This window comes from Petaurus breviceps, unplaced genomic scaffold, assembly GCF_028583685.1.
Source record: "Petaurus breviceps papuanus isolate PSGF00001 unplaced genomic scaffold, PetGlider_PUasm1.0 90887, whole genome shotgun sequence".
NCBI classification, from domain to species: domain Eukaryota; kingdom Metazoa; phylum Chordata; class Mammalia; order Diprotodontia; family Petauridae; genus Petaurus; species Petaurus breviceps.
This window is the reverse complement of record NW_027187370.1, coordinates 726,207-740,637: the sequence shown is the minus strand read 5'-3', so window position 1 is coordinate 740,637 and position 14,431 is coordinate 726,207. Positions and strand designations below refer to the sequence as shown.

The following is a 14,431-nucleotide window of genomic DNA, read 5'->3' as shown; positions in this document are numbered from 1 at the left end:
GAGTCTTGGCGCCCTGTTTGTACTGATATTTTTAAAAAGATGGAATGCGCAAGTCATATTCCACCTTCTGGGGGGGGGGGGGGGGGGGGGGGGGGTGTGCCCAGGTACTTATTCTCTTAGATCATTTTGAGTAATGGATAAGTTAAGTTACTTTGCCTATGTGGAGGTGCTTTCCACATAAGAAGATCCCTCCAGCTCTGAGAATTCAGGTCCAGACTAAAACAAACATGCAATTTGATCAAAACTGTTCTTTTTACAAGTCAGTCCTATAAGCCTTCTTCAGAGAGAGCATGATGTAACTACTGAAGTTACAAGGACCTGAGTTTAAGACCTATCTCAGATACTTAATTGGTTGTGTGGCCCTGGGGCAAATCATCCAAATTCTCAGAGCCTTAGACAACTCCTCTAAGATTAAAAGTCACCCGGAAGACTGGCAATCTGCTTTGGTAAGGGAAATTTCTCTCAGTGAAGTCCCCAGATCTAGTCCCTATCTTCTATCCCTAAGTCTTCTTTACCCTTCTCCATCGATCAAGCAGCAGTAGGTTTCGATTTCTTTTTCTAGGTAGATCTTCATATCTAAGAGCTGCTCATATTCCACCTTCTGGCTCTCAGTTTCAGTTCGGATTTGTTGCAATTGATCCTCCAGGGCCCCAATCTGTTCCTGGATCTGGGAGAGTTGAAGACAGTAGTTTCCTTCTGTTTCTGCCAGGGAGCACTCATAGGAATGTTTCTGAAATGAGAATAAATAAAATAACATTTTAAATGTTCAAAATGGAAACAACAGGTTTTAGATTTTTTTCGTCTACATCTTCAAACAATAAATATTTGTTTAAAATTGGAAGACTAAACGTTTGCATTTCCGTCAGAAATCTTGATAAGATTTTAAATATTTTTTCTTTGTTAAAAAATCTTTCTAAATTAAATTTCCTACTTCCTTTTCATTGTTTATATTCCTTCATGGTTTTGAGGATGCAAATGCAATGGTATTTGTGATCAGTTTTAAATGTGCAAGTATTAGCATGGATAATGAATCCTTTGAAGTGGTTATATATATTTGAATTTTCACTAATCGGAAGTTATAAGCATGGAAAAGATGGGACTTGGTTTCAGCCCAATGTAAATAAGCCACATCAAACACTTCAGGGGATTCATTATCCACACTAATTGAGACCTAGTTGTACTCTTTCAATCCAATAAATTTCTATTAAGTGCTATTTTGTGCCAGATATGGTGCTAGGCACTGGGGACACAAGGTGCAGGGGATAGAGTGCATGGCCTGGAGTCAGGAAGACTCAGATTCATGAGTTCAAATCCAGCCTCAGACTCTTGCCAACTGTGTTACCCTGGGCAAGTCACTTCACCCTGTTTGCTTCAGTTTCCTCATCTATAAAATGAACTGAAGAAGGAAATGGCAAACCACTCCAGTATTTTTTGCCAAATGGGGTCATGAAGAGTCAGACATGACTGAGAAAAATGACTGAATAACAAAAACCCATGAAGAGTATATCTAGAATTGGAGTCATGCACCCTGCATATATGTGCATAAATAGAAAGTATATACCAAGAAAGGCAAAGTAACTTTTTGGAGGAGGAGAGAGTGGGAGGGGGCACATAAGAACTGGGGCCTTAGCAGCCGCCTATCATAACTCCTACACAAAAGGACTCCCCATTCTAACATGCAGTCAAGCCTTGGAGACTTCCAAGTATGGGGAGCCTACTGTCTCTTAGGCAGGTCATCCCACTCTTGGAAGGCTCTAATTATTAGAAAGTTTCTTCCTGATATCAAGTCTAATGTTGCTTCTTTTAAACTTCCACCCATTGTTCTGTTTTTGACCTTTTGGGTTTAAACAGAATAAACATCTCTAGAGGCAATGAGGAGCCACTAAAGATTGTTGAGGTGGGATGTGTCATATGTTCAGATCTCTGTTTTTGGAATATGAAGTCGACAGATATATAGAGGAAATCATTGAAACTAAAGTCATTTTGATGACAGCACTCACATACCATGGCCATGATGGACTGGAGTTCAATTTCCAGGGTTTGGAGATTGCGTTTCAATTCAGTAAGTTCATTTCGGGCTGCTGTGGCTGCACCAACATCATCTGAGATTTGCTGTTGCAGTGATGCACTCTGAAACATGACCAACATGATGGTTTATTGTCTACAATTAATAGGATCCCTTCAAGAGAGCTACCACTTGCCATGTTCCCTGAGAGATATTTACCTTTTCATTGAACCAGGCTTCAGCATCTTTGCGATTCTGCTCAGCCAAATCTTCATACTCAGCTCTCATGTTGTTCAATAGAACAGTGAGGTCCACTCCTGGAGCCGCATTCATCTCAACGCTCACATTCCCACCAGCAGAGCACTGCAGAACTTTCATTTCCTAAAACAGATGAAGGTGCTCATGCTGAATGACTTGGGAAAACACATTTCTAACAAATGAACTTCTTGCTAGGGGATGAAAATCAAGAGGTAGGTAGAAGTGTCTATATAGAGTGCCCTACCTCCTCATGGTTCTTTTTGAGGAAGGTTAGCTCTTCATTGAATGCTTCATACTGGATCTCCAGATCTGTTGTACACAAGTTCAGCTCATCCAGCACCCTGCGGAGTCCATTGATATCAGCCTCCACACTCTGGTGCAGGGCTAGTTCATTTTCATACCTAAAGAATATTAAAGTTCTTGAGTTTGTGGGACAGAGAAGATTGAAAAACCTACCATTGGCTCCACATGATACTTTACTTTGTGGAAAAATACTTATATATTTTGGAATATATTTGGAAGATACTTATGGAAAACTCTAAAGATGGTTTGAGATTCACATTGATCTATGAAGAAAGAGAGAGTCGATGGAGCATAGTAGAGAGCTGACTTCAGAGCCAGAAAGACGGGGATTCAGGTCCAGCCTCTGACATGAATGGGCTTGACCCTGAGTCAGTCACATCACTTTTGAGCATACTAGATGACTCTAAGAATTTAAATTAAATAGAATATAAGTGACCTGAATCAATAGGAGTCAGTCCCCCCATTTGCTTGTTCCCTATAGCACTGAAATCATGTCTAGTCCTGATCCCTAGGTATTGTGTTGTTGTTCGGTTGTTTTTTGGTTAAGAATTCTTTGTGACCCCATTTGGGGTTTGGTTTTTTTTTTTTTTTTAGCAAAGCTACTAGAGTGGTTTGTCATTTTCTTCTCCAGCTCATTTGATATGTAAAGAAACTGAGGCAAATGGGTTAAGCTGACTTGCCCAGGTCACACAGCTAGGAAGGGTTTGAGACCAGATTTGAACTCAGGAAGATGAGTCTTCCTGACTCCAGGCTTGGCATTCTATCCACTACACTACCTTGCTACCCAGTCCCTAGGTATACATTCTGACAATGCTGAGTGTAATATAGGTACTGCTTTTGCTTTTAAATCATTTCCTCCTTATGGTGGAGTTCTGTAATAAAATATTTTGGGGATTTTTTAGGGGCCTCTTATGTTATGATTTCATCAGTGTAGGGAAATCCTAGTATGAAAACTCCCTCCCCTGTTGCAGATTAACAACTCATGTGTAATGAAGTTAAATGAGTTGCCTTAAGTGGAAGATCAGAGGTTTAAACCTATGTGCTCTGACTCCAAATCCAGGGTGCCTTTTAATACAATAAGCAACTTCCTATTCATGTATTGCTATCAGTATAACTATTGGATATATAATAATGTAATTGTGTGTGTGTGTTCATGTGTGTATGTTTTGGTTGTATCTGACATTTCATTGATACAGGAAAGTCCTACCTTTGAGACATACTGGCTGTGTGACCCTATGAAAAGTCACTTAACCTCTCAGGGTCCCATATAATTCTCCAAGACTATAGATAGTAGAATTGTTTTTGGTCTGCATTGATAAAGGGAGTTTCTACTCTAAGAGTTCTCTAAATCAATAAAATCTCAAGTCTACCACACCTCTCCCAAAAAGTAACTCCCAGTGTGGAAACTCCCTTCACTAATATAGTTCATCTCTCTTCTACAGCATATATTCTTAAACCTAGATCACTCTGGATCTCATTGATACATCCCAACCCAAGTCTCATTTGGTTATTGTTTGGGCTCTGATGGTTCAGAGTGAGTGTAAATAGTAATTGTTTCTGTTCCTCTCTCAGATTGATTTTTTTTTTTGACTCGGTGAAAGAGCCCATTCTTTGCTTCATTTCTTACCTAGCCTTGTGTTACCTCAGACAAAGTGAGACCTGGGAAAGACCTCAGCTTAAAAAGGCCAAGGTCTCCCACCACTTTGGGGCTATCTCTAGTCTTCCTTATCTGTATCTTACCACTGGATCCAGATGACTCCAGAGGAGAGAATAAGGCTGGTGACTTTGCACAGTCCTACCTCATTTAAATCCAATTCACCTGCAAGTCACTTGCAAGTTGACCTCACTGTCAAACAACATTCTCAAGTATTTACTCATTTAACTGCCTATATTCTTAAGTACTTCAGGAATTGAGAGGTTAAGTATTTACCTATGGTCACAGAGCTAGTAGAGTCAGAAAGGACCTGAATTCAGGTCTTCTTGACTCCCAGGCACGTTTTATAACTACAAAACATTGCTTCTCAATAAAATGCTTAAAAATTATTTTTTAAAGACTTCCTGCCTCACTCAGGGTAGAAATGCAGGGGCTATTCATACCTAACTCCACTCTGATTGTCTCTGGAGTTTGACCTGCCCTTTTTTATGACCTATACCAGTTTTCCCCTCCTTGGGCAACCTGGCTTCCCTAGCTCCCAGGGGGTTGCCATTTTAATGCCAAACTTTGTTATGGACACTAAATTGACCACCCACTGGAGCCCCAAACTTTCCAGCTCTAGTGATCTACCATCCTCACCCTCTTCCATAGCTGGAAATGTAGCTATGTGATACCATTCCTGATCTTTAGTAAAGTATTAAACTTAAAAAAATTAAAGCCACATATTATTGAATATCAATTTTTAGAAGATAATACACCTAAATGTATTATATAATTTTATGTTCCCTTTTAAAGTCTATTATGCCTGAGACACTTATTAGCTGTGTGACCCTGAGCAAGTCACTTAATCCTGTTTGTCTCAGTTTCCTCATCTTTAAAAAGAGCTGGAGAAGGAAATAGCAAGCCACTCCAGTATCTTTTCCAAGAAAACCCCAAATGGGGTCAGAAAGAGTCAGACATGATTGAAAAACAGCCAAACAACATCAATGCCTTTACAATTTTTGTGGTTATTATCTTATGCATTTTCTTTACTCTTTATATGAAACTTTCCATATTTCTTTTGTTGTTTATTATTTCTCATGGTATAATTACATTCCCTTATGTTCATGTGCTACATTTTGTCCAGAGTCATAACTGTGTAATATGGATTATTTCTAGTTGAGCTTTTAAAGATTGAAGACATTCATCATTCTTCAAAAGTCTTGAATCTCATTCTCCTGATGATCTAATTTGCATTCCAAACAGTAATAGCTGTCATTTCTAGAAAGCTTTAAAGTCTCTCTGCAAACGTTAACTCATTCTTGTCTCACAGTAATGCTATCATGCAGGTATGACAGGTATCATTATCCTCATTTCACAGATAAGGAGATTGAGACTCAGGGAGGTTAAATATCTTGCCCATAATCAGAAAGCTAGAAACTGTCTGGGGCTGGATTGGAACTCAGGTCTTCCTGACCTCAAGCTCAGTATCTCCTTACCACCTTGCCTCTTAATGAACACCTTAATCATATATAATGTGGAGGAGTAAAAACTTGTGTGACATGCTAGGTGGTGCTATATATAATGTAGTGACCTGGAGTCAGGAAGACCTGACTTCCAATCTAGCCTTAGACACTTGCTGTGTCAGTCTGGACAAGCCAAATAACCTTTGTCTGCCTCAGTTTTCTCAAGTGTGAAATGGGGATAATAATAGCTAACATCTACATAGCACTTACTATGTGCCAGGTTCACAGCTAGGTGACACAGTGGATAGAGTACTAGGCCTGGAGTCAGAAAGACCAGAGTTCAAATCTGATCTCAGACATTTAGTAGTTCTGTGATCCTAGGCAAAACACTTAACTCCTGACCTCATAAAACTGGAGAGGGAAATGATGAGCCACTCCAGTATCTTTGCCAAGAAAGCCCCATGGACTGTTGGTCCATAGGGTTATAAAGAGTGGGACACAATTGAACTATGACAATGTTCCAGGCACTGCGTTAAGCACTTTACTGTGATTATCTTATTTGGTCCTCACAGCAACCCTGGAAGCTAAGTACTATTATTATCCCCATTTTACTGATGAGGAAACAGATCATAATAGCACCTATGGGCCATGATTGTTGTGAGGATCAAATGACAAAATATTTGTAAAGCACAGTGCTTGGCACATAGTAGGTGCTTAAAAAATGCTTGTTCCTTTCCTCCCCTCCAATTTCCTTCTGTGTCTGCACTTACTTCAGTCTGAAGTCATCTGCGGTCAGTCTGGCATTGTCATTCTGCAGAACAATATTGGCATTGCAGGCAGTGGCAGAAATGATCTAGGAAATAATTGAGTAGATCAAATATCTATTTAGAGACTTGACATGTTGAAGACTTAGGAAATAAAAGTTTAATAGCTTTCTAGATGCCAAAACCATTCTGAATTTTCTTATACTTTGAAATAGCTTTTTAGTAAACTTTTTCTTTTTTCATTTTTGCACAAAACTGGTGGGTATTTCTGGAAGCAATATTTGAACATAGGAAGGATCTGTGACTTGGTCAGCAGGGGGAGGGGGTTGGGAGGCAGGGTCCCTGTAACAAGTGTCTAAGACTTAGTAGATAAATGCTAGCAAAATATTTTGCAGGTAGGTGGCAAAATGGGCCAGAAGTCAGGAAGATTCATCTTTCTGAGTTCAAATATGGCCTCAGACACATATTAGCTGTGTGACCCTGGGCAAATCAATTAACCCTATTTGCCTCAGTTTCTTCATCTGTCAAATGAGCCGGAGAAGGAAATGGCAAGCCACTCTGGTATCTTTGCCAAGAAAACCCTGTAAGGGGGTTATGGATAACAACTTCTGATTTCCAAATTCCAAGGCTCCTTCTATATCATAATACCCTTTTTACCCCATTCCCCTTTTATATTAAGGAAAAATAGCCCCTAAAATAGTGATAATAACTGACATTTACACAATGCATTCCCATTTGCAAAATGCTTCCTATGCATATTCTCATTTGATCCTACTAATAACCTTGATAAATGAGGAAACTGAGGCTTGGAGGATGAGCGACTTGTTTATGATTAAAATCAGAATTGGAACCCAGGTCCCTCTCCACTCGAAGTCCCACACTCTACACCCCATCAAAATGGACGGAAAAGTATATGAATGTTTATTTCTTACCTGACTTCTAAGCTCTTCAATTATCGGAAAATATCTGCGATAGTCATGATCAAGCCCCCGGCAGGAGCCAGGGCCAAATTTTTCGTACCATCCTTTTATCTTCTGCTCTAAATCTGCATTTGCTTCCTCCAAAGCTCTCACGTTTTCAAGGTAGGAAGCCAAGCGGTCATTCAGGTTCTGCATGGTCACCTTTTCGTTGCCAGAGAGCAACCCGTTTTCATTTCCCAGAAAGCCCGCACAGACACCACTTCCCAAGCCCCCACTGAGGTTCCCACAATAGCTCCCTCCAGATGAGGCTCCCACCAGCGTACTAGAAAAACTATTCCCCACAGCAGAGCCACCACCACATGAATTCGCAGCACCAAAGCCAGATCCACAGCTAGATAGCCTCACAGACCCAGGGCGAGAGCAAATCCGCCGGGAACCACTAGGAAGACGAAAGGACATGGTGCGTCAGGATAGATATGCAACCCTTTCCCAGAGAAGAGCGCAGAGTCAAAGTATCCAACGCCTGGTGTCATTCGCCTTTTTATAACCAATTAGCAAGACACCAATCTTAATTAGGCCAATGTCTAGTAAAACGCTATTTTCTACCTAATTATCAGTTTCCATAAATTGTTTGATTTTAAATAGTATCCACTTGTAGGTGGAAAGATTCCTTGAGGGTATTTTTCTATGTTTAAAAAGGTGCCAGGTGGAGTAATTTTAGATTATGGCCTTAAACTTCAGACTTTAAGATGAGTAATCATACCTATTTTTACACCTCTGCAATAGGTACTATATTGTTTCACATGAAAAGAAGTAGGAGCTGGAAAGACAAATGTTTGCTGCCTTTTCTCATCTTCCCAACAGAGATTCCCATTGCCTTCTCTTATTAACATTTGCTTTCTCATGGAAAGTGTGATGAATTTAGGGTTAGAGGACCTGAGTTCAAATGCTGTTGTCTTACTCCTACTTCTGTGACCTTAGGCAGGTCTCTTTAACTTTGATGGGCTTCAATTTCTTTATCTAAAAAATGAAGGAGAGGCTACAAGACCTCTGAGGTCCCATTGAGTTATATTTCTGTGATTTTGTGGTTCTAACCTGCTCAAAGATTTTTTGTTCTTTTGGATTGATTGGGATGGGTACCTCTCCCCCACCCCTTTGAAATTTGCATTGTATTACTTTCTAGATATTCTTCTGTATGGCAGTGTTATCCTCCTCTGCTCCCAGGTGAATGTAAGCTCCTCGAAGACAGGGATTATTTTGGCTTTTTACCTTGTATTGCTAGCCCCTTCAAAACAGGAAACTGAGGTCTAGTGAGGTTAAGTGACTTGTTCAGAGTCACATAGCCACCAAATAAGTGTCTAAAGATTTGGTCTTCCTGGCTCCTTCCAGACATGTTCCTGTAGACTCCTGAAACTGTGTTCATTTAAGGAATCACACACACACACACACACACACACACACACACACACACACACCACAGCCATTCATTTTTCCTACTTTTCTAACCCCAACATATTTTGAATAGTTCAACTAACTTTTTTCTTCATTTTTAAAGGGATGCTATGGTACGTGTAGCTCATTTGGGTGTGCTTATAGCATCAAGACAATAAGCACAACACCATGAATAAAAGGATACAAGTATTTTTTTAACATTACTCCTAAGCCAAAAGTTCTTATGTCTTGAAGAAAAATTTGGTTATCACAAAAAGATAATTTTAATTTTGGGCTCCCCACTAACTGGGTGGCCTCTAGTCAATTTTTATTTCAAATAGCAAAGCTTTTAATTGAGACAAAATAACAGGGAAATATGAAAGGGAAAAAGACCATTCAACAATGGAAAATTCCATGAGCAAAGGGTACAATTTCCCACAGATTGTCCTACCATTGGTGAGAGAAAGAATATTCCACAGAAAACTCAGTCCTACAATTGAGTCTCAGATGAAACATGTGGTTAATTATTTAATCTACTGTTTCCGACTCCTTGTTGGTCAAATGAAAATAATAATATTGAGTAGCTTCAAATGACCTTGATTAGGTTCCCTAATTAATGCCCATAAAGCCATTTGAAAGGACACAAACATGATATACATATTAATTATGTAAATTATTATAATAAAGTTGGCTCTGTCAGATAGTGACTGGTCCCCATCAATTATCACGAAATCACTGCTGTTGTTTGCTGATTAGAGACCTCTGTTTTAAAGAAAGTATTATTTTTCCGAATGGGAAATTCAGTGTCAGAGATACAAAGTGCTTTGAAATGAAGCCCTGACTTTTTGGTCCTATCAGACTATAAGGAAATCTTTGGCAGAAAGATCACAAGACTTAGTCCATAGACTTAGAGAGAGGAGGAACCTGAGAGACCATCAGTACAACACTTTATTTTATAGATGAGGAAACTGAGGCCCAGAGAATTTAAATTACTTGCCCAAGGAAACACACTCACATTTATAAGTTATTTGAGAATGTGACTGTAATCGAATATGTAAATTTTCAGCCTTTGCTCTTGTATAAAAATATTTTAATAGTATTAGTACTACAGAATTCTTTCTTTTTGTTTGTTTATGTACATGAAAGAGCCAAGTGTCACAGAAAAATGAATGCCAAGTCAAGACATCTCAGCTCGACTCTATCTCTACTCTTAATTTACTTTGTGGCTTGGTGCAGTGATTTATATTTGCCTCTGTTTCCTAAGAGCAATATATGTGTGTATACATATATACACATATATGTGTATATATGTGTACATATATAAATAGACACACACATATTGTCTTCATGAGGATGTTGTGAGTATGAATGTGAAACTTTATAAATTACTTTGACCTTCCTAGATGAAAGGTGTTCCAAAGACACAGAGTATTATTAACACAACAATCTCTAGATCTCTAAGAATTTTGTAAGCATGAATTAACTCATGCAATTTTTTCTGAGATAAGGGAAACCTATAATTTTAAAGAGTTTTGAGACAAATAAGTAAAGATAATATTAAGAACCCACATGAATCACAGGCCATGCTAATGTCAAGGCTGACCTGGACTTTCTGATTCTTAATCCTTATTCCAGGATTTATCCATAAGCAAAGTTATAACTTGTAATTTTGGTACCTGGAGCAACTAACACAAAACAGGGCCTCAAATCAACTTTTTAACTCATGATATATATTTATGATATATATTCATTATGTATACATACACACATATATATTATTTACATACATATAGACACATAAATTTATACATACATACATATATAACTACATATAAGACAAGTTCAGTTGAGGGAACAGACACTCTAGAGCCCTAGCTTCTGTCTGTGGGGTACCTGGGAACACCTGCTTTCCAGGGTCGGAGTGGGGGGGGGGAAGGGCATGACTGCAGGACTGAAGGAATTTATCTGAGAGTGTAACCTCAGTTGGGAAAGGAATATGTCATCTGCTATGTTCCTATTTCATTTTTCCAAATCTAGATATTAACTTTGATGCAAGTGTGGTCAAAATATAAATGCAGCAAAATTTCAAATTGTGAAGTTTTAAAAAAATCATTACTTTAGACATTTGTATCCGCTAAGTTTTGTAGCCCTTATGTTTATCAATGGTTCTTGAAGTATAGCCTGGGGACTCCTAGGGGTCCACAAAGTCTAAGCTATTTTCATAATAATACTAAGATGCTTTAATTTCTAACATGGTAAATATTGATAGATGTAACCTACGTAAGCAAAAGATTTTGGGGATTCCTTAATAATTTTTAAGAATGTAAGGAAGTCCTGAGACCAAAAAAGTATGAGAATTACTGCCTTAGACAAAGTACCTTTCATCCCACCCTGGTTACAGGTTTGTCCATATTGAATATTCTAAATGAATATTTTCATATTCAAATGATTATTTAATTGAATCCCAATATCTCAGTGAATATTTAAATAGTCTAAATGAATATTCTGGGTGAATGTTTTAAATCAGATGATATTAGAGAATACTCAACTAGACCATGGTTTTGTAGGAAGAACTTTATTTTTCTTTAGAATTGTTTTCTCTCCTTCATTGCTTTTTTTACCCTCTGAACTAAAGCCTGCCATAATGTTTTAGGTAGGTTGTTATTGGCAAAGTTTTTTTGTGAACATTAAAAGCACTATATAATTATATATAACATCACACATTATATATATTGTATATTACAGTTATTCTTGTGGTTATGATAATTAGATATTAGATAATGGTTCCTTCTAGAGTGGTGGCAGTGAGGATTCAGAGGGACGTTGCAACTTCTGAGAATGCCTTCCATCCCTTTAACTATTCACTGCTTGAAGTTATTGTATTCTCTAAATGAAGCTCTATCTAGTGATTTGTATAGTCTTCATATCATAATGTCAGCAGCAGGAGCCATTTATTCAGTGCTTACAATGTATAAGACCTTCTCCACTAAAGCCTTTCTCTGATGCCTCGCTGTGGTGTGGAGGTGATCCTAGCTTCTCAAAGACTGTGCTAATAGAGTATATAAGCTCTCACAGGCCCTACTAAGCTGGAACAGTTTTGAGTATGGGTCCAGTGGTGGGTTATATTTCTGTTATCTGAGAAACAGTCTATTTAAATTAGACTCATTAACCAGATGGGCCACAGTGTTGATTTTTTTTTTAAAGACCATTCATGTGGTTTAATGAATAGAGAATATGGGACTTCAGAAGACCAAGTCAGGATGTCCTGGGTTCAAATCCCACCTTTCACCATGCTAGCTCTGTTAACTACAGAGTAATTAGTAGTGAGTAGCTTTACCTTTCTGTTGAGCCTCTATTTCTTCATCTGGGAAATTTGTATAATAATGCCTATAGTTTCTATATCACAGGGTTATTATGAGGCTTAAACCAGATACTGTATGCAAAGTATTTCACAAACCTTAAATCACTGTTTAAAAGTGTCAGTGATTATTATTATCTGCTATGGTTAAGAGCAGGGCAGCTGGGCAGTACAGTGAATGCAATGCCAGACCTGGAGTCAGGAAGCCCTGTTTCAAATGCAGTCTGAGACACTAATAGCTTAGTGACCCTGAGAAGGCATGTAAATGCCTCAGTTTCTTCAGCTGTAAAATGGGAATAATAATAGCACCTCCTTCCCAGAGTTATTGTGAAGATCAGATAAGATAATATCTTGCAAAGCACTTAGCACAGTGCCTCGAACATAGTAGGCATTTTATGTTTTTCTTTCCTTCCTTCCTGCCTTCTTCCCCTGTAAACTGACCTCCCTTAGTTTGCCTGGGAAGAATGAAATAAGATAACCTTGCCAGCCTAATCTATCTTCTTCATTCTATGAATGAATTTATTCATCCGAATAAAGTGAGGCCCAGAGACATTCAAAGGCATGCCTAAAGCACATTGATAAGCAAATGGTAGAGATGATACTTGAAATTCATCTCCCAATTCTAAATCCAACACTCTTTCCGCTCTACCACACTGTCTCCCTTCCCAGCACTTAGGGTTGCATTGAAATTATTTTTATTTCATATGAGAGGTGTACTTCTTAGTTACAATAACATCACATCAATCAATGGACCTGAAAGTCCAATTTCAGCTTTCCTTTGGGCAACTTTCCTGAAACAAAGATCATTGGAATCAGTTAGATGGCTTGCGACAGGCAGAATTTTTATTGAGACACCACCAAAGAAAAACAGAATGGAATGTTTGCTATTCCAAGAAGACATTGTCTTAGCTTGTTAAAAGAAAATTAGAAAAAAAAGAAGCCTTTATTTTCTGTATTTATTTTAATTGTATTTTTGAACTTTAGGGCTTCTCCTTAGGCCAGGAGTGGGGAACCTTCAGCTTTGAGGCCACATATGGCCTTCTGGGTGCTTGAGTGTGACCTTTTGACTGAATCCAAGTTTTACAGAACAAATCCCTTTATTAAGGGGATTTGTTCTGTGAAGTTTGGATTTAGTCAAAGGGCTACACTTGAGGATCTAGAGGGCCACATGTGGCCTTGAGGCCTCAGGTTCCTCATTCCTGCCTTAGACCTTATCTTTGAGTATGTTTAGGAAGGCACTCTCTGCTCCGTCTTGATGGTGTTAATTTTGGAGGATTTCTCTTCAACTGAGTGGACCCTGGAGGACACAACTTTGCCTCGAGGATCAATTTCTTCTACAACTGTTTTAACCACAGTGGTTTTGGATGAATCTAAAATGAAACAGGACTTGCATGAACATTCAGAAAGTATAGATAATTAAATTATTAATGTGGAACAATTCTCACCCCTTTGAAGTTATACACATATGTGCATCATGTGCACACACATTCATATCTTTGCACACATGTATATAGTCACATGCCATTTGTGCACACATTATATACACATACATATTTATTCATGCATGCTTATATGTATGTGCATGCACAATATTTGTGTTCAGGTTACCTTTCCATGTATGCATACATGTATATAATACACAGTGTATACATGCACATATACATATATCTATGCATGTATATAATAAACAGACATCTATGCAAAACATATAGTGTGTGTATACATATATAGGTGTATAGATGTGATATACACATGTGTTTGCATGTGCACAATGCATATATAAACAATTTATATGTATATCCAAGTGGATATGCACATATGTACAGTGTGGTTATAAATACACATATATGCATACACGCATATATGTATATATACATACCTGCATTCAAACACATGCATACATATAGACATACAACAAACACAGAAGTAATATATTCTGGAAGGTGGAAATTGCATTTGTTTACCTTTTATCTGATTTCCTGGTCCTCCAGGTATATAACCACCTTTGGATTTGTAACAATCTCTATTAATTAAAAAAAACCACAACAACAACAGTTAGCTCCCTGGAGACAGTCTGGGTTTCATCTAATTCAGAATAATTCAACAACTATTTACTTAGTGTCTACTATATGGCAAGCATTGTGCTCTGTGCTGGTGATACTAAGGCACCTACTCCCATGTCTCTTCTAGTGACTGATGCAGCACTTAACACATAATCAACATTTTAAAAAAAATTTATCGCTCTCCTCTCTCTCTCTCTCTCTCTCTCTCTCTCTCTCTCTCTCTCTCTCTC

At 38.2% G+C, this 14,431-nt stretch overlaps 2 protein-coding genes across 3 annotated transcripts in view; both read right to left on the bottom strand.

Annotated features, from left to right (window-relative positions):
- Nucleotides 1-7,808, bottom strand: part of LOC138150736 (keratin, type I cytoskeletal 26-like) — a 13,071-nt gene extending 5,263 nt beyond the window's left edge. The window contains exons 1-6 of one of the 2 annotated variants that reach the window (XM_069074179.1): nucleotides 7,362-7,808; nucleotides 6,436-6,518; nucleotides 2,508-2,664; nucleotides 2,225-2,386; nucleotides 2,005-2,130; nucleotides 516-730 (exon numbers count right to left, since the gene is read on the bottom strand). In XM_069074179.1, the coding sequence (XP_068930280.1) occupies nucleotides 516-730; nucleotides 2,005-2,130; nucleotides 2,225-2,386; nucleotides 2,508-2,664; nucleotides 6,436-6,518; nucleotides 7,362-7,808 (1,190 nt within the window). The remainder of the gene's footprint in view (nucleotides 1-515; nucleotides 731-2,004; nucleotides 2,131-2,224; nucleotides 2,387-2,507; nucleotides 2,665-6,435; nucleotides 6,519-7,361) is intronic. The other variant, XM_069074180.1, reaches the window with a different exon arrangement.
- A 5,159-nt stretch (nucleotides 7,809-12,967) lies between these two features.
- The window catches only part of LOC138150735 (keratin, type I cytoskeletal 27), a 6,264-nt gene continuing 4,800 nt past the window's right edge, over nucleotides 12,968-14,431 (bottom strand). Inside the window, exons 7-8 of the mRNA XM_069074178.1 lie at nucleotides 14,103-14,161; nucleotides 12,968-13,508 (exon numbers count right to left, since the gene is read on the bottom strand). Of these exons, the coding sequence (XP_068930279.1) occupies nucleotides 13,366-13,508; nucleotides 14,103-14,161 (202 nt within the window). The 3' untranslated portion in view covers nucleotides 12,968-13,365. The remainder of the gene's footprint in view (nucleotides 13,509-14,102; nucleotides 14,162-14,431) is intronic.